Here is a 19,165-nt window from a genome sequence, read left to right as displayed (position 1 = left end):
AAGGACCTAAATGGGGTTCATGGGGCGGTGTTGTTAGCACAACACTGTTTCAACACCCGTGACTGGGGTTCGAATCCAGCACTGTCTGTAAGGAGTTTGTACATTCTCCCCGTGACTGCATAGGTTTCTTTCCACCGCTGAAAACGTACCAAGGTTGTAGGTCAATTGGGTGTAATTGGGCGGCACGGGCTCGTGGACTGAAAGGGCCTGCTGCCATGCTGTATGTCTATGTGTGTATCTTTTCATTTGTCCAATGAAAATCCCCAAAAACCTGCTTCATTAAATATGATCAGGAAGATTTCCAGTTGCCGAGAGCTTGCAATGAAATGGAAGGGAGTGGGTTTTTAACAACAGCATCACCGAGCGGGCACTGTGGACAGGGGATCACAAATACCACCTTCAGAGCATCCCAAAGACAAATGCACTGCAGGCAGCCAAGCACGTTACAATGCAACACATCCTCACTAACACCTTGTGAAATATTCTTTCCAGGCACACCTGCTGATTTGACTGAAGGCCTGATTGTCTGTGACTACGCAGAGAGAGAAACTTGCCTCCAATCTTTACTGTATAATCCTCTGCCACCATACAGTTTCGAGCAGCTAAATCTCGGTGAACGAACTTGTTAGCATTGAGGTAAGACATGCCATCGGCAATTTCTCCTGCCATCTGGGTCATCTTCTTCAAGGTGGGTGGTGGCTGGTTTGTTTTAATCTGTGTGAATGAGGACAATACACCTCAATAAACAGGTTTTATTCAGACGTCAAATTTTCCCTTTGCATTCTTAATTAAATTTAAACATAAAACACGGTAACAGGACTTTCCGGCCCACAGCCCTCTGCTGCTCAAATCCAACAATCAACCTACAACCTCCATACATTTTGAATTACAGCAGCTCTTTGTTTATCCAGCCTTTAACTTCACCATCCTGGATTTCCCCTTTCAAGGTCAGCCAGCATCGGACTGATAATTCCTCTGAGGCCCCAATGCAAGGAGAAGCTCTCTCCCCACTGCCCCCACCCCTCAACAGAGCCACCATTCCCGCTCCCCCACAACTCAGGATCTCAGCCGTGGTTGTAAGCAAATGTGGGAAGATGGAGGAGGATAAAAGACGACAGGGCTGGTCCCTCTTCCACTTATCCTTGAAGTGGCAGGAAGATCTTTCCTGGTGCGTGAGGTGGTGGAGTTACAGGGACATTCGTGGGAAATGTTTTTACTGGGCTACATGAACACATCAAGTCAAATTTATTGTCATCTGCTTGTACAAGTACAATACATAGGAAGAAGGAACAGGAGTAGGCCAAAAATGGCCCATCGAGCCTGCTCCGCCATTCAATACGATTCAATAAGATCCGACAAAACAACGTTCTCCGGTCCTCGGTTCAGACACACAACCAGATATAAGACTCATACATACAGACAAACAATACATACGCAGGACAAGTACTTCATCTATACAAATAAATAAAGTTTCCTGAATATGAAAGTCTCGGATGGTTCACGTGAACAGTTCCTTGGTCGTTCAGCATTCTCACTGCTCGAGGGAAGAAGCCGTTCCTCAGCCTGATGGTGCTGGCTTTGATCCTCCTGGATCTCTTCCCCAATGGGAGCAACTGAAAGATGCTGTGTGCAGGGTGGAAGGGGTCCTCAATGATTTAGCATGCCCTCTTCAGAGAATGATCCCAATAGATCACGTTAATGGGAGGGTGGGGGGGCAGGGGGGAGACTCCAGTGATCCTCTCTATGGTCAAGTGGATTGACCTCAGATCCATTTCTCTGCAGTAACTGTACCCCACTGTGGTGCAGGTGGCTAGGATGCTCTTGTAGAGCTCCTATAGAAGGTTGACATAATAGTGGCCAGTAGCTTTGCTGGCTTCAGTCTTCAGTGCAGTCGCTGTTGTGCCTTCCTGACAAGTGAGATTTTAAGTGTCCACAATAGGTCACCAGTTAAGTGAACTCCAAGGAAGGCGGGTCTCCCTTCTCTCTATTATAGAGTTGATGTGTAGTGGAGGGTGGTCGACCCTGGTCCTCCTGTCGTCCACGATCATCTTGTCCACGTTGAGACTCAGGCTGTGACTCTCGCACCATTTCACGAGATTTTCCCACCTCTTCTCTGCAGGCCGACTCATCGTTGTTGCTGATGAGGCCGACGACAGTCGTGACGACTGTTAGAGCTGGATCTGGCGATGCGGTCGTGAGTCAGTAGCGTGAACAGGAGAGGGCTGAGCTTGTGGCTCCTCCGTCTTGTCCCATGATACCATCACTGAGTCACTGTGTCACAGAGGATGAAAACAGGCCCTTTGGCCCATCATCTGTCCTAACCATTGGCCACTCATTCTCCAGCCATCCCATTTTTTTTAAATTCTCCAGACTTTGGATGCCTTGAGACTCTACCGAGGAGGAAAGGACAAAGGTACCCCTCTCTCCAAGTCCACCTGCCAAATAGTGAGGATGTGCATCACCTGTAAAATCCAAAATTTACCAATAGCTAGACCCTTTCCAGTGCCAACTCCTCAAATTCACAGGTGCCTTATCAATGCTCCTGGAGTTCCCTAACTGACTGTGCTGTGGGCACACCTGCAGCATCAGGACTGCAGCAGGGTCCTCAATGCCCGAGGGGGAACCAGGAATGCTTGCTTTGTGTGCAATGCCACTGTCAGGAGAGGAGTTACAAGGACAGGCAGCGAAGCACAGCTGGAAAAGATTAAGTTCGCTGGCCACTGTTCTAATTAGAGCTCGGAGCCTGCCTTTGAGGTCCAACTGTCACCATCACATGAATTTCTGGGTGGTGGGTAACTCCCCAGTAATGCAAAGGGCATCCCGACTGGATAGCAGGGGTCTGCTCCTTTGTCAAACGGCACTCACCTCTGCATCAGGCCGCAGCGAGCGCAAGTAGCTCTTCAGATCCCCACGCGTCATCAGCTCCATAATTACCAAGGTGGGCTGTCCCTGGGACACCACGCCAAGAAGACGGACCTGGGAAAAGAAGGAGACCAGTCAGCGGAGGCAGGTGTTCAGACGTAGAAGCCTCGGACTCCTTTCCTGGTTCATCGTGTTTATGCATGAATTGCAATAGGTTGGTTTGTAGGTGCAGCAGGCTATCAAGAAGGCAAATGGAAAGCTGGCCTTCATTGCTGGAGGGATTGAATTTAAGAGCAGGGAGGTTACGATGCAACTGTACAAGGTCCTGGTGAGGCCACATCTGGAGGACTGCGTACAGAGGGGGTTCAGAGGTGGTTCACCAGGTTGATTCCAGAAATGGTTGGCCTTGAGGAGAGATTGAATCATCTGGGACTGTACTCACTGGAATTTAGAAGAATGAGAGGGGATCTTATAGAAATGTATAAATTTATGAAAGGCATAGATAATATAGAGTTGTTCCCATTGGTAGGGGAGACTAGAACTAGGGGACATAGGAAAGTAATTTAGAGGAGGAACTGCTTTTTCCAGAGGGAGGTGAATCTGTGGAATTTGCTGCCCAATGGTGTGACCCAGGTTAGAGTGAATGTGTGTACCAGTGGTAGGACCCAGCTTACAGTGATTCTCTGGGTGCACGAGTGGGATGACTGGTTATAGAGATACTTTATATGAATCAGCGGGGTGACCCTAGTTACAGTGACTGTGTGTACCAGTGAGGTGACCCAGCTTACAGTGATTCTCTGGGTGTACAAGTGGGGTGACCCAGGTTACAGTGATACTCTGTGTACCACAACAAAAGGTCAGAGCTACAAAGCTGAATGTTCTTTCTGCGGACACGGCTATTTCAAAGCTCTCTAACTTTAATATGGTTTTATTGCTTGGAAGCCAGAGGCAAGTACAGACACAAGATGGCTCCACGTACCACGTGATGGCAGTTGAACTCTTTCATCACTGACGCCTCATTGAGGAACTCTATGCGCTCCCTCATGCTGGCCGACTCATTCACCGTCTTGATGGCCACTCTCGTCTCCACCTCGCCTTTCACTATGCCCTTGGCGATCCCCTCGTATACCATTCCAAAGGAGCCCTGGCCCAGCTCACGGCACATGGTCATCTTCTCCCGCTGGACCTCCCAGTCATCCGGCACGTACACTAGGGAAGAAGAATCACAGTCAGATGTCAAGTGAACGGCAGTGTGGATTGGGCAGTGAGTGCACAGGCTGGGGCAACGTCTGTTTCACAAAACTCTGCCCGCTTTCCAGGAGTAATCCAATGTCTCACACCCCAGCTCATTCCCTAAAATAAATGATCCAAGTACCTTCTGGAAATGATGGCATCTCCTTGAAGTTATGGACAGATACAACAGAGAAGCAGGCCCTTCTGCCCACTTCTGCCACTGACCATCAAACACCCAGCTGTATCGCTCAAATCCCTTTTTTTTATTCTCCCCAAAGCCTCATCGACTCTCCCATGATCCAACTGTTCTCCCACACACCAATTTCACTGCACAACGAAGATTTTGCTTCCTGAACACTTTTGGGTGTATTTTATGGATTTTGGGCTGCTAATCACAAAAATTACTTGAAAATTTTCCTTATCGACTACCCTTTTTTTTTTAAGATCTAACCTATTTTTGTGATTTCCTATCCTATTTTAAGTCTACTTCGAGCACATAAAACCATGAAATACAACGTCATTGAAAATTCATTTTCTGTGTTCCCACTTGGACTCCTTCCCCTGCTGATCCTGGTGCCGTCAGTGACGAACGCAGAGTAAGGTTCCACCAGGTCATTGCGACCATGGAAAAGTGGTATCTGGGCAACTGGAACCCATCAGTGATGGCCGACTATTGTTGGACACTGACACGAGGGGCATCAGATGCTGAGTACAAACAAAAACCAGCAGCAAAACATTTTTAGGTCAGTTGAACTGACACAATATGTCAGCATCATTAAACATGCTAAATTCAATAAAAGTTAATTTAATGTTTCTCCAACCTCCTTCGTGAAACAGCAAATTGAAATTATCTTTGTGTACACCTTGAAGTTGTCGACCATAATCCCCAATTATTTTTCAGGAAGCAAACCTTTTGGGGAAAAAAATTGTTGTCCAGTGTTTTCAGTGGCCATTTAACCTCCCTGGGGTATGGGAAGTACCGGTAAACAGGAGCAAATGAAGGAAACTTGTGCAGTCACAGGGAGAATGCGCAAACTCCACACAGACATCACTGGAGGTCAGGATTGAACACAGGGAGTTTCTTCTTCTTCCTACATAATCCAAATCCTGCTGAGTCTGATCCCTTGCTATCAAGTTCTGGTTACATTCTGCTGAACTTTCAAGGAAGAAATAAAAGAATAAACTCCAGAGGGTTGTTAACGTAGCCTGAGACAGGCACCAGACTTCACTCCATCGAGGACATCTACATGAGGCGGTGTCTTAAAAGTAGCCTCTATCTCAAAGACCCCCCACCACCAGGCCATGCCCTCTTCACTCTGCTACAATTGGGGAAAAGGTGCAGGAGCTTGAAGACGAGCACTCGGCGGCACAAGGACGGCTTCTTCCCCTCTGCCATCAGATTCCTGAATGATCAATGAGCCAAAGACACTGCCTCACTTTTCGAGTTTTTTTATAGTAATGTTGTAAAAGATGGTTATAATATGAAGGTTTGCACAGTGACACTCTGCCAAACACTGAATTTCATGACGGCAAATTCTGATTCTGAACAAATTCCATCTGGTTTGGCCAAATCCCTCTGGGCAGATCAGTGCAGGAAGTGCATTGGTGAAGGAAGTTCTCCCAGCTGTGTGAGGGGATGTTGTGTCCGAGACAGGATCACAACAGCCTGCCTTAGTTACTGCCATTCACATCTCCTGACACCCGAACCCTTCTGCCTGCCTGACCTCTTCCTATTTGCTTGATCCCCTGCTCCTTTGACTTCCCCGCTCCTGCAATACCCTTTTTGCGAGAGTCACCTCCCACTCACCTGAGCTCCCTCACTCTAACCACCCAATCACCCTCCCCCGGTCATCTAACCCCACCCCCGAGATCCACTCTTCCCTGCTTGCCTTGAGCCCCCTCCCCGCTTGTCTAACAACCCCACCTGACCCCACTTCCTCTGCTCACCTGACAGGTCTCCCCTCTGCCCACAGCCTCCTCCCCAATCCCTGCCACAACTCCCCCACTCTGCAGTGCAGCCACTCCCCCCGCCTCATGCGACACTCACTGTCAGTGGCACTGAAATACTCAGGGTTCACAGATGCATACAGGACTCCGTTCGGAAGCCGATCGCTATTTCTGTGCCAAATAGAAACAGAACGTTAAAAATAAATATTTGGGTGCCATCTTGATGACATTCAATGCCCAGTGAGAAGTCTCAGTAAACCCACAAGCAGGAAGCCCTCCTGTTGTCCAGGTGACTGGTCAGCTTAACATGCCTCGTGGCCAGGAGCACACACACAGTCCAAGGTCAACAGTGAGTGGGGGGGGGGGGGGGGGGAAATAAAAACACAAGGAGGTCCTGGACGAGTGATGCAACTGATCAAGCCGCTGCCTCACTGCACCGGATTCGGTCCTGAGCTCTGGCGCCTGCTTCGTGGAGTTTGTACGCCCTCCCCGTGACTGCGAGTGCTCCACTTTCCTCCCAAAGACATGCGGGTCGGTGGGTTTATCAGGGTATGGGAGACTGGTAAAATCTCAGGGGAGCGTTGGTGGGAATGCCGGGAGGATAAAACGGGAGTAAAACTAGTGCAATGGATCTCGATGGCATCAAGGATTTGGTCAACTGTTCCTGACCCTATCGCAGTCAGAATTCCACACGCGGGTTCCCCATTGAGAACTCTAAGCACAGGTATGATGGGCTGAGCCACCTCCTGTGCTACATTAGGATTTCTACGCTAGGATTTGTACTGTGCCAAATAACTACTAGACATTTTTATGGAAACCACATGAAAACAAAAGCAATTCAGAGAAGGAAACAGTAAAGGTGATGGATCAGAGAACATCCTGAAATACAAGTCCAACGACCGTGATCTACCAACCCATCTGAACCTCGAGAAGTCACACACTGACTGTCCGTCGGGAATGGGAAGATCGGAAGATTGCAAGTCATGAAGATTGGGCTCTGCACGGATTTGAGAGCTCTGGGACAGCAGGAACAGACAACCAGGATAGGGAAATGCGGAGGGTTTCAGAATCGGTGGACAGGGATCATTGCTCTAATTTGGAAAAATTTTTTAAATGGTGGAGCTGCTGCCATGGCAGCTCTGGTGCAGACCCGGGAGAGTGGAGTCCCAGTGTTGCTCCGAAGCGTTCGACCACCTAGTCCCATTGCTGGCTGGCAGCTCCACACAGCCTTTAAACAGCCTGTTAATAGAAGCCGATGGCCTTTTATTTTAAAATCCTGCAGAATCAGGGTGAGCCGTGAGACTGGTGCAGGGGCACCAAAAACGGGGAGAACACCCTCCCCACCCCCGTTGAGAAAGAGAAGCATAGGGAACGACCCCACAGGACGGTGATTACGGTGGGAGACCAGCGAGGGGCTGAACGATCCATCCAGGCTGCGGGCAACTTACGGTCGGTCGGGGGACACGCATAGGCTGTGGGCTGATAGGAGACCGGCTCATGGGAACCAGGCATCGGAACCAGGATTTGGGTGCTGAGGCCAGGAAGGGCTCCTGAAGGCTTCTTGATTGTGTTGGAGGTTTGGATCTGGAGCTCGGGTTGCCAATGGATCGAACAGGAGTCTGTGCAGCCTCAGTGTCTCTTTTACTTCTCTTTCTCTCTCACTGTAAGGGGTGGCGGGCGACACTAATGGGGAATCTTTGTCTGCCTTACAGCTCACAGAAGGCAACGATATACTGCCATTTACACGAGATTAAAAGAATCTTGAATCTTACCGCTTCTTGTTGAAGTAGTAGAATATTAGTGTCAGACCAATTATTGTCAACAGTAATGCAATTGGCAACGCGATGACTAACTGCATAAGGTTATCAGGACCAGGAGCTGTGAAGACAAATTCAAGGCAGCCAGTTAGCACTGGAATTTCTCAACACCTTGAAGCTGAACGAAGATAAATAAATGGTAAGTAACTGCAGCAGGACACAGGCATCCCTTGGGCTTCCAGCCACTCTCACAATCAGCAGCCCTTCCTCACTGCCCGCCACCACACATCCCTGTGCTGCTCTCTGCTTGAAGGGCTTGAGGTCCACTTCGACCAACCATGGCCTCCTTCCATGAAATACCACCAACTTCCCACAGGGCAGCGCGGTTAGTGCAACACTGTTACAGCACCAGCGGCTGGGACCGGGGTTCGAATCCCTCGCTGTCTGTAAGGGGTTTGTACATTCTCCCCATGTCTTCCTGGGATTCCTCTGGGGACTCCAGTTTCCTCCCACCAAAACATACTGGGGTGTAGTGAGTCAATTGGTTGGCACGGGCTCATGGGCCAAAGGGCCTGTTACCGCGCTGTATGTTAACATTTAAATTTAAAATTTCCCCAAATCAGAGCTCCCCACATCCCACCAGAGTTTGGTTGGAGATAGACAAGCGTTTAAGGCGGAGTAGGGAACTTAAAGGAGATGATTGGGAAAGTTTTTTTTGTCACACAGAAAGTAATGAGATCCTAGAATGGGCTGCATGGGTAGAGATGGAAGGAGGGGCTTCAAGGTATATACTGGAATATGGAGGGAGAGGAGGGAATGGATCAGGTGCAAGCAACAGAGTTAGTTTGGCCATCGTGCTTGGCACAGACATGAAGGGTCTGTTCCTTTGCTGTTCTCTGTTCTAAAATCTGTCAGTCGTAATCTAACAGGGAAATGGTCACGTTCATTGAAAGAAGCTCGTTCTTTCCTGTACTTCGCTGCTCCAGTTTGAATTGCAGATCCTTGCCTTGAATCCACAATCACACAGCCAAAGGTTCCCCACGTGAAGGGGTGCAACATTCCCTCCGACTCCCGGGAACATCCTGGGCTGAGTGGCTCCAGGTGGAAGTGCACCAGCCGGAGCTGGGAACCTCCAACCGAGTCCAATGGTTCAGAGCCCTTCAGGAAGTGGGGGAGGGAGTGCACAGGCTACCCCATCAGAGGCAGGGTCCGTGGTTCCTGCATCCAAATTTCCAGGCCCCTTGAAGGCTAAAGCAACGTGCGGTGGAAGGCGCCCTCGATTGTGAGAGGCTGCCGAAGAACGTGCTCCCTTTGCCCAGTGTGGCAGCATGGGAGCAGGCTGGGGAGAAATTAGGAGTTGGGAAGAGTCATCGATCCCCAGCTTGGGGACGGCAGATTCAATGAGGCACCAACTTCGGAACAGATTGGACACGGAGGACAACTCCCAGCCTATACTTTCACCAAGCGGACTCCCCAGCACCACTCTATCCCAATCCTAATTAACCCCATCTCGCCAATACCAGTGGGGAATTGGGATGAGTTGTCGGTAAAACGAATTGTGAACTCCAAGGTGCTTAGAGTCTTGCTTGCGCTCTGACATAGTTTACCTTGAAGCGCTTCAAGTCAAGTTTATTGTCGTCTGATTCTACAAGTAAAACCTGACAAAACAGCGTTCTCCGGGTCCTCAGTGCAAAACACACAGACACGACACACAAACAGACAAACAATACATACGCAGGACAAGTATTAATAAATAAACGTGGTCTCGGATGGTTAGTTCCTTAGGTTGTTCAGCATTTCATTGGCCCTGGGAAGAAGTTGTTCCTCAGTCTGGTGGATCTGGCTCTGATATCCCTGTATCTCTTTCCCGACAGGAGATACAGCTGAAAGATGCTGTGTGAGGGGAAGAAGGGGACCTCAATATTTTGCATGCCCTCTTCAGACAACGAACCCGGTAGATCACTTGCATGAGGGGTAAAGAGACTCCAGTGATCCTCTCTGCCACTTTAATTGGACCAACCCAATTCTCTGCAGCAACTGTACCGACTGTGATACAGCCGGCCAGGACACTCTCCATAGAGGGTCCTATAGAAGGTTGACATGATGGTAGCCAGTAGCCTTGCCCGCTTCAGTCTTCTCAGGAAGTGCAATCTCTGTTGCACGGAGATGTGTGTCCACAATAGGGCAGTCTGAACACTTTACCACTTCATGATAGCTTTCCCTGAGTCTAAAATTATCTTTTGGATTAATTGCTGCATGTTTATTTTCCAGTTTCCAAGCTGGAATGGGAGCTTCCACTCTCGGCAGCCAGCCCAGTTGACTGAGGGAGAGGGGAGGCCTCCAGGTTCCTCCGCGTAGCTCACGCAGCGTAACCCGATCCGCGGAGAGACAGGTGACATTTCTCAGGCTGCCATCCAAGATTCAACTCGGTCAGTAACAACAACAAAGCCCTCTGCCACACCATCTGATTCATGGGCTAAATGGGGAAAATGACTTAACTAACCCTTAAACAACCTGCCTGCAGCAAGCTCCGCACAGAGTGTTGCAGGTGGAGGCTTTTCACCTCCTTGAGTCTGATCTGCACTTTAACTGCCCTTATCATAAAATCATGGAAAACTTACAGCATAATACAGGCCCTTCGGCCCACAAAGTTGTGCTGAACATGTCCCTTCCCTTGAAAGTAGTAGACTTACCCATAGCCCACTATTTTTCCAGCTCATTAGGGGGCATCAGGATGACAGGGGGTGTCTGCTACTTGGTTCCCAGGGATCTCATGGATCCCACAGGGGCAAGAGGTTTGCCAGCTGATCAGTAGTACCCACCAGTGGGTCGGTCCCATCTGGAGGAAGGGGTTCATTAACCATTGAATAAGATGCATGAGTGGGTGGGGGGGGGGGAGAATCCCTTGCAACCTCAGGCAATGGGTGGGGAGAGTATGCTAAAGCCCCCGCATCTTTTTCTCCTCACCCAACCAACGTTATCTCTGCCCAAGCCCAAGAACCATACAACACTATAGCATAGAAAACAGGCCATTCAGGCTTTCTAGTCTGTACTGAAAACATCATTCCGCTAGTCCCACTGCTCTGCACCCATTCCATAACCCTCTAGACCTCTCCCATCCATGTATCTATCCAATTTATTCTTAAAACTTAAGAGTGAGCCAGCATTTACCATGTCAGATGTCAGCTCGTTCCACATTCCCACCACTCGCTGTGAAAATGTTCCCCCTAAACCTTCCCCCTTTCACCCTAAAGCCACGTCCTCTCGTATTTATCTCTCCTAATCTAAGTGGAAAGAGCCTACTCGCATTTCTTGTCTATACCCCTCATAATTTTGTAAATCTATCAAATCTGCCCTCTTTCTTTTATGTTCTAAGGAATAAAGTCCTAACCTGCTTAACCTTTCCCTGCAACCCAACTCCTGAAGACCAGTAACATCCTAGTAAATCTTCTCTGCACTCTTTCAATCTTACTGATATCCTTCCTGTAGTTTGGCGACCAGAACTGTGCACAATACTCCAAGTTTGGCCTCATCAATGTCTTATACAACCTCACCATAACATCCTAACTCCAGGCTCACCTCTCTCACCCTCCTGACCTCATACATAACTAAAGGAGGCATTAACTCAGCTGGTTCCAGGTCCAAGGACAAGGCTCCTTCCTGAGAGGGGCCAAAACTACCCCTCCCCCCGCTTCCTCAGGACGGCTGCTTCTAGGCGAAAATCTCTATTACCCTCCACCCTAGAGCCCTAGGTTGTCCATTCTGACGATCCCCATGGATGCCAAGCAAGCCCCGGTACTCTTTGTAAAGCAGCACAGACAAACCCTCCCCTCCCACCCCTGGAACCGCCCCGCAATCTCCCCCCACCCCCCCACCCACCGTATGTGGCAATCCATCCGGGGGAGAGGAAGCTTGCAACTGAGACTGTCCACGCAGGAGGGTCTATGCACTCACGTTTGGCCTTGATGTAGAACATCACCGGGTCGGTCCAGGAGCCATTGCCAGAGAGCGAGGTGGCACGCACCTCGGCGGTGTAATTCCCAGGACTCAGTCGGGACAATTTGCAGCCGCCGTGGTTTCGTTTGTAGCGCTGCTGGGAGACGCACTCCTGCTGCACCTGCGGGGCATGGGGATACACAGAAAGACACCGTCAGCACAGCGCAGAGGTTGGAGGACACGCACCTTCAAATAAGCACAAAGCCTCTGAGGCAAAAAAAATCGTAGGTCTGAAACAAGAACAAAACACTCAGCAGGTCGGGCAACATCTGTGGAGAGGGAAATGTGATCAACGTTTCAGGTTCAGAAACGTTGAAGCTACGAAAACCCAAAGACCAGCATCTCAAGGTTTAAGAAGAGGGTGGGTCTAACAGCAACAGGCTCTTGAACCCCCCCCCCCCCCACTTACTACCCAGAAACTACACCAAGACCCCAAAAGATCTTACTGCACCACTGAAACCTCAACTTTAATTGCACTGCCTGCAAATATGAATATTTAGAACCACAGAACATTACAGTACAGAAACAGGCCTTTCAGCCCTTCTAGTCTGTGCCAAATTATTTTTCTGTTTAGTCCCTCTGACCTGCACACTCCATAACCCTCCCATCCATGGACCTGTCCAAATTCCTCTTAAATGTTAAAATTGCGCCCACATTCACCACTTCACTGGCAGCTCGTTCCACACTCCCACCACTCTGTGTGAAGAAGATCCCCCATGTATTCTTTTAAAGTTATTATCTTTTACTGTCTCATAACACATGGTGTAATTTAATTCCTACCATTGGTGTTCCTCACTATGTGTCTGCAACAAGAATTTCAGATCATCTGTACATTGTACTCATGTATATGACAATAGCTCTCATATCGTATCGTCGATGACATTTTGTCAAAATAATCCATCTTGTTGAAGACTCTTTCCCCTACTCCTGCTGTCCACAAGTCACTGAAGGTGAAATGCCAAATAAAACTAGAAACTGTTGATGTGTTGGTGAAGAACAGCCAGTGTTCTAGTTGGGACTTGACATCAGCGTGGCTTATGTTCCAGTCCTCATTCCCAAGCCTCCTGTCCACAGTGCTTACTCATGGATATGGCCGGTGTCTGGAGTCCTGACTTTTCAAGGAGGTCTGAGGAATTCAGGGCAACATCCCTCTCCCCCTCCCCCCCATCCTTCCTCTGTGCACGCAGGAGGTGCCACACTTGCACCCACACCTTCTCCCTCACCACGGTCCGGGGCCCCAAACAGGCCTTTCACATCAAGCAACACTTCACTTGTACATCCATAGGTCTTATTTACTGCATCCGGTGCTCCCTTTGTGGGGCATTCTCTACATCAGAGAGTCCGGTTGCAGACTGGGAGATCACTTCGCTCAGCACCTCCGCTCCGTTCGCAAATACAGCGACCTCCCAGTGTCCAAACCTTTAAATTCCGAGTCCCACTCCCGCGCTCTCATGTCTGTCCATGGCCTGGTGTACAGTCCCACCCAGACCACCTGCAGATTGGAGAAACAACACCTTATTTTCCATCTGGACACTCTCAGCCAGATGGCATTAACATTGACTACTGCTTTCCACTAAACCTGCTCACCTTTTCTTTCACCTCCCCCTTTTCTTGTGTTCTATTTGATTGAGCCCTTCATCAAGGTATATTAAAATATACCTATTGTACATTGATGAAGGGCTCAAGCCCGAATCGTTGGTTATGTATCTTTACCTTTGCTATACTGTCTGGCCTGCTGAGTTTCTCTAGCATTGGGTTTTGACCCCGTTTTTAAGAGGTTACATGTACTGGGTAACTATTCCACAGCAAGATTCTGGACGCCAGTGATAATTGCACAGCAGCATCTCTGGAGAGCTGCTTGAAATCTCAATCTCCCAACTCGAGAGACAGCTAAGCTCGCAGAGGGAGTCAATCAGATCTGGCAGACAAAGATAAACAGACACATTTATTTGGAGGAGATGAAAATGGTTCAGAGTCTGCTCCTACACCCTGCCTGGGGCCATCTTCCATGAATTGAAAAGAAGAGGGGTGACGTACGGAAACCGGCAGCCAATTTGCAACGTTTGCTTAACGCTGCTGCCAGTAATCAAATCCATCCGCGGAACTTTAGATCAGTGGCTCTTTCCACTCACACTCCACCTAAAGCCATCCCTAGAGTGCTCTGTGATTAATAAGGGATTGCTTAAAGTGGGAAAGGAAGGTTGAGAATCACTGCTCTAGACTCAATTGTTACTGAAATATTTGGCTTGAGAAAAATTGTCATTGGCCCATTTCCTTTGGAGTTCTGAAACCCTGCACATAACGAGTCAATGAAGGACGTTTTCAAACTTTTTCTTTCCACTCACTTACATTAAGCAATCTCTTACTAATCACAGAGCACCTATGGCGTAGGGAATACTTGAAGTGGGATGTGAGTGGAAAGAAAAAGGTTGAGAACGACTGCTTTAGATTAAAACTGACTGAGGCCTCTCTTGGTGCTCTGATTGATCCGAGATCTATTCAGTCATCTCTCATTGAAGCAATCTGTTCAGTCAAGTAAGAAGGTCTTTCTTTCTTTGCCGTCTGCATTGCGCACTCTGGCCTGCCTGAATGTGGGTGCAAGAAGATCTCCGTTAATTATACCCCCATGGTTGGGAAATGCTACAAGGACACAAACAACACGGAAATGATGAGCCCACACAGCTCACGTGGTAAAAATCAACCCAAAAACCTGCAGCTACTGCAAATCTGAAATAAAAACGGAACATGCTCAGCATGCCAGACAGTATCTGTGGAGAGAGAAACTGAGTTAACTTTTCAGGGCAAAGACCCATGCGTTTTCTGGTTTGTAGCTCAGTCCTCGTTTACAGTTATTTTCTGGGAGAGCAGCCCTTGTATCTCATTTGCCTTTGAGCCCAAAATCTCTCTACTTTCTTCTCATCCAACAGACCAAACATCAAATCAAAACAGCTCCTCATGGTCTCAAAACTCTGGGTGCTAATTAGGATGGCAGGGCTAGTGCAGCCCCGTAACCGTGCCAGAGACCCGGCGCTGTGTGTAAGGAGTTTGTACGTTCCTCCGGGTGCTCCGGTTTCTTCCCACCATTCAAAATCGTATGAAGGTTGTAGGTTAATTGGGTGGCACGGTCTTGTGTTGTATGTTTAAATTTAAAATTTAAATTAACCCTATATCTATGTCCTGTCAACCACTGAATGGTGCTGATGTAAGATATCCTACACCTTTATCCTACGCCAGTGGTTTTCAAACTTTTTCTTTCCACTCACACACCACCCCAAGTATTCCCTAGGCCATCGGTGCTCTGTGATTAGTAAGGGATTGCTTAAGGTGGGACGTGAGTGGAAAGAAAACGTTTGAAACCCACTGTTTTAACTGTACCTAATTGACTTGTAATGTGCAGGGTTTCACGACTCCAAAGGAAATGGGCCAATTACAAAAATTTTTCACAAACAAAATGTTTCTGAAACAATTGGGTCAAGAGCAGTGGGTCTCAACCACTTCCCCCCCCCCCCACCCGAGAATTCGATATTAATGTAATCTGGTTAGAGGGTATCCAGTCAGAAGACGAGGTGCTGCTCCTCCAATTTACGGGTGGCCTCAGTCTGGCAGTGCAATGAGACCATAGACAGACGTGTCATAGATGCTGTCCAGCCTGCCAACTGTTCCTTCCTTTTATTCTGAATTTCCCAGCGACTGTTGGAATTTGGTTTTCTGACCCTGAAGAGCTGGGGCCATAAGGGAGGAGTGTGCCTCTCGACACTCCACGTGGGCAGCCGACTCACCTCATTGTCCCCCCGACTGTACTTGACCTCGTACATCAAGATCAGGCCATTCGGATTTGGTGGCTCTGGCCACTTGAGGTAAATGCTGGTGTCATCGTCCCCGGGCTCCCACACCACCAGGCCGGGGATGTTGTCCGCTTTGTCTGGAAGAGACAAGTCACGATAAGTCCTCAGTTCCAGCTTCAAGCTGGGAATCACTCACTGCTCCTAGTCTCTGGACCTTAGCTTACTGCCAGTTCAGCAGTGGACAGAGGGGAGACCAGACTCACTGCTCAATATCATCCCAACTCCCGTGCCAGAGTCCCATTATCTACCCCCTTATCTCCCCTCCTCACCTTCTGCTTCACACAACCCTTTCCCCTGAAGCCAAGACCACAAAAGCTATGAGGTCATGGGGTAATGGTGGAGAGATGCAAGTCTGTGGCAAGTGGCGTTTCACAGGGATTGGTGCTGGGACTCTTGTTGTCTGTGATAGATTGGATGTAGGAAGTATGATTGGTAACTCTGAGGATGATGTGAAGTTGGTGGTGAGGAGGTTGTCTCAGGCAGCCATTCTCAACCTCTTTTTTAGCTATGGACACCCCCCCCCCCACTTTGGACTCCATTCTGCTACCATCAGGAAAAGAGGTACAGGAGCCTGAAGACGAGCACTCACTCTGCAACTCAAGGACAACTTCTTCTCCTCTGCCATCAGATTCTGGAATCAACAATGAACCACAGACACTGCTTTGCCTTTTTCTTGCACTTTTTATTTTATTCAGGGGTGACCAACATTGTAATTTTTAATTTAGATGTACAGCACGGTAACAGGCCATTTCGGCCCACCAGTATGTACTGGGGGTGTAGGTTAATTGGGCAGCACGGACTTGTGGGCCGAAATGGCCCTTTACTGTGCTGTGTACATCTGAATTAAAAATTAAAAGGTTGGCCACCCCTGAATATAAATGTTTGCACTGTGAGACTGCCGCAAAGCAATGAATTTCGTGACACGTTCACGACATAAGTTCTGTTGCTCTCCTACCAACTACATTAAAATTTTTTTAAATGTTTTTCAATCTTTGTCACCCCCTCACTGGAGGGATTGGGGGGATATTTTCTTCATAAGGCAGGGCAAAGAAATACAAGAGTTGTGAAGCTACATTGCTACAGGGTGGCTCGGTATGTGTAATGGTCAGTGACCCGGGTTTGGATCTAGTGCTGTCTGTAAGGAGTTTGTACGTTCTCCCTGTGTCTGCGTGGGTTTCCTCTGGGTGCTCCAGTTTCCCCCCACCGTTCAAAACATGGGATTGTAGGTTAATTTGGGTGTAATCAGGTTTAAATGGCTTCTACTGTGTACTGAATTTAAAAAATTTAAATTAAAAATAATTTTAAATATTAAACATTCCAAAACACACGAAATAGAGTACAGATGAGTGTACTGGTCATGGAAGAAACAGGTCCCTTGTATGTTCAGAATAGAACTCAGCGGAGGGGATCAAAGTGGCCCCAAGTGGTGTCCTGGCAGCACTGCACCCCTGCTCATGGTGATGGTGGGGGGGGTTCTCCCATGAAGAGCCCCAGCAACACTGCACCCCTGCTTATGGAGGTGAGGGGAGGGGGGGTGTTCTCAAAACTAAAGGGTTGAGACTGCAGATAAGAGTTGATATCTGGAATGGCTTGCAGTTATCACATTAAAGAGGAAGTAAGAAAAAAGAAAAAGTGTGTATCATGGCTAATGTGATTTATGGTGTGAAAAATAAAAAATTTAAAAAAAAAGAGGAAGTAAGAGCAGCGCGAGTCAGCAAGGCTCAGGATGTATGCGGTCAAGGAAGTTGAGTGTAGCTGGGAAAAATGGGCGTGGAGGGCAGTAGGGCCCATTTCTGTGCTATGGGTGGCAAAGTTAGCGCCATGCTGTTACAGCCCCAGTGAGTGGGACTAGGGTTCAAATCTGGCACTGTCTGTAAGGAGTTTGTATGTTCTCCCTGTGTCTTGTGTGGGTTTTCCCCGGGGACTCTGGTTTCCTCTCACCATTCGAAACATACCAGGGGTTGTAGGTCAATTGGGCATCACGAGCTCATGGGCCAAAAGGGCCTGTTACTGTGCTGGATGTCTAAATTTAACATTTAAATTTAAAGTTTTAACAGCAGAACAGACTGGAGGGGCCAAGTCCACATCCTAATTTATAGTTACACAAACACGTGACAAGCACCTTGCTTCTTTGGTGTTTTACTGCCTGAAAACTGTTCTCCCAGAAGCACCCTTCCCCTGCCCATCCAGCACACATGAGGAACATGAGCTCACCTTTTGGCATGGTCCTTGCAAACACAAAAGTGGACACGCTACAGCCGAGGTTGTAAGCCTCGTGGTTGCACGCATGGATGTCCACCCGGTAGGTGGTGAAATGCCGCAGGTTGGAGATCACCGTCCTGTCCTTGCACCACACCTTGTTCTCGAAGAAGGGATAGTCTTTCTCACTGTCCGAGCTGGAACTATTCTGGTGCTGGTCAAGAGGAGTGGTGTAGTTGACAGGGTGGGTCGCATTGGCTATTCCAAAAGTATCTCTGCGTTTGCGAAAAGGCCTGTTGGAAAATGGATGGAGTAAAAAGACAATGCTGGAGAAAATCAACACAGGTCAAACAATGTACTTTATATGGTAAAGATACACAACCAATGTTTCAGGCTTGAGACCTTCATCAAGGTATGAAAAAAATGTTGGCAGGAGCTTGAACAAAATGGTGGGGGTGGTAGGGGCAAAGTCCCACAGGTAGGTGATAATAGATGGATAACGGATGGAGTTGAGCAAGAGGTTTGAGAGGAAGCAATGAAACAGGGAATAAAAGATACCATCCAGCAATTCAAACATCTTCGAGCTGAAACCATCAGCTTCTGCTCCTCCTAATTACTGGTATGCCCCGACTTGCATCCATCCGCACTTATGATCGAATTTTGAAAAAATATAAAATTTACACAGTTTATGTTGTATTTGACGAACTATAACATGGATACAAGGCATGTGCGTACTTATCTTGTTAGTCGGCGTCCGGGATCTGTAGGCTGGGCGCAGCCATCAATTCTTTTGTGTATTCTCGAGTCTTCGGTTGGCGCTCGTGCGATGAGTTCATGTATTGGAGTTCCGTTGGTGCATGCACGAGAGTTAAGGACGCGAAGACCCGTGCATGCTCAGAGGGATCAAGATAGCCGCGCCCAGTCTATGGACCCGAGACACTGACTGACAAGGTTAGTACACACATTTTAGCTCCTACGTGTCCTGTATTTCTGTTTATAGTTTATCCAATACAACATTTGATTAAAAAATTTGCTTTAAGACTTCGGTACTCCACTCGTGCGGGCAAAATTCCAACTTATGTCCATTTTAAGATACGGTGTCAATTATGGTCGTAAGTCAGGGAGTACCTGTATAGTAAAATCTGGCACTATGGGGATTGGATAAGTGAATTTTCTGGTTGTTTGAGACTGCTCATTGCATGGATTGGAGAACTCATGGTGAAGTGTGCCAATTTCAAACCTGTATTTTTTACCCATTTGCTGCTATTTTTTTTGCCAGTTGTTTGAATTCTGGATAATGGGGATTTTACTGTACTTCTCTTCGTG

The 19,165-nt window shown here is 48.2% G+C and overlaps 1 protein-coding gene across 1 annotated transcript in view; it reads right to left on the bottom strand.

The window, feature by feature from the left end:
- Positions 1-19,165, bottom strand: part of igf1ra (insulin-like growth factor 1a receptor) — a 221,913-nt gene that overhangs the window by 19,980 nt on the left and 182,768 nt on the right. The window contains exons 11-18 of the mRNA XM_069902512.1: positions 17,855-18,132; positions 15,575-15,717; positions 11,754-11,916; positions 7,815-7,920; positions 6,143-6,213; positions 3,842-4,071; positions 2,866-2,976; positions 555-714 (exon numbers count right to left, since the gene is read on the bottom strand). Coding sequence (XP_069758613.1) covers positions 555-714; positions 2,866-2,976; positions 3,842-4,071; positions 6,143-6,213; positions 7,815-7,920; positions 11,754-11,916; positions 15,575-15,717; positions 17,855-18,132 — 1,262 coding nt within the window. The remainder of the gene's footprint in view (positions 1-554; positions 715-2,865; positions 2,977-3,841; positions 4,072-6,142; positions 6,214-7,814; positions 7,921-11,753; positions 11,917-15,574; positions 15,718-17,854; positions 18,133-19,165) is intronic.

Source organism: Narcine bancroftii, chromosome 11 (genome assembly GCF_036971445.1).
Source record: "Narcine bancroftii isolate sNarBan1 chromosome 11, sNarBan1.hap1, whole genome shotgun sequence".
Taxonomy (NCBI): Eukaryota; Metazoa; Chordata; class Chondrichthyes; order Torpediniformes; family Narcinidae; genus Narcine; species Narcine bancroftii.
Note: the sequence above shows the minus strand (reverse complement) of the source record. Positions and strands in the feature narration are given on the sequence as shown.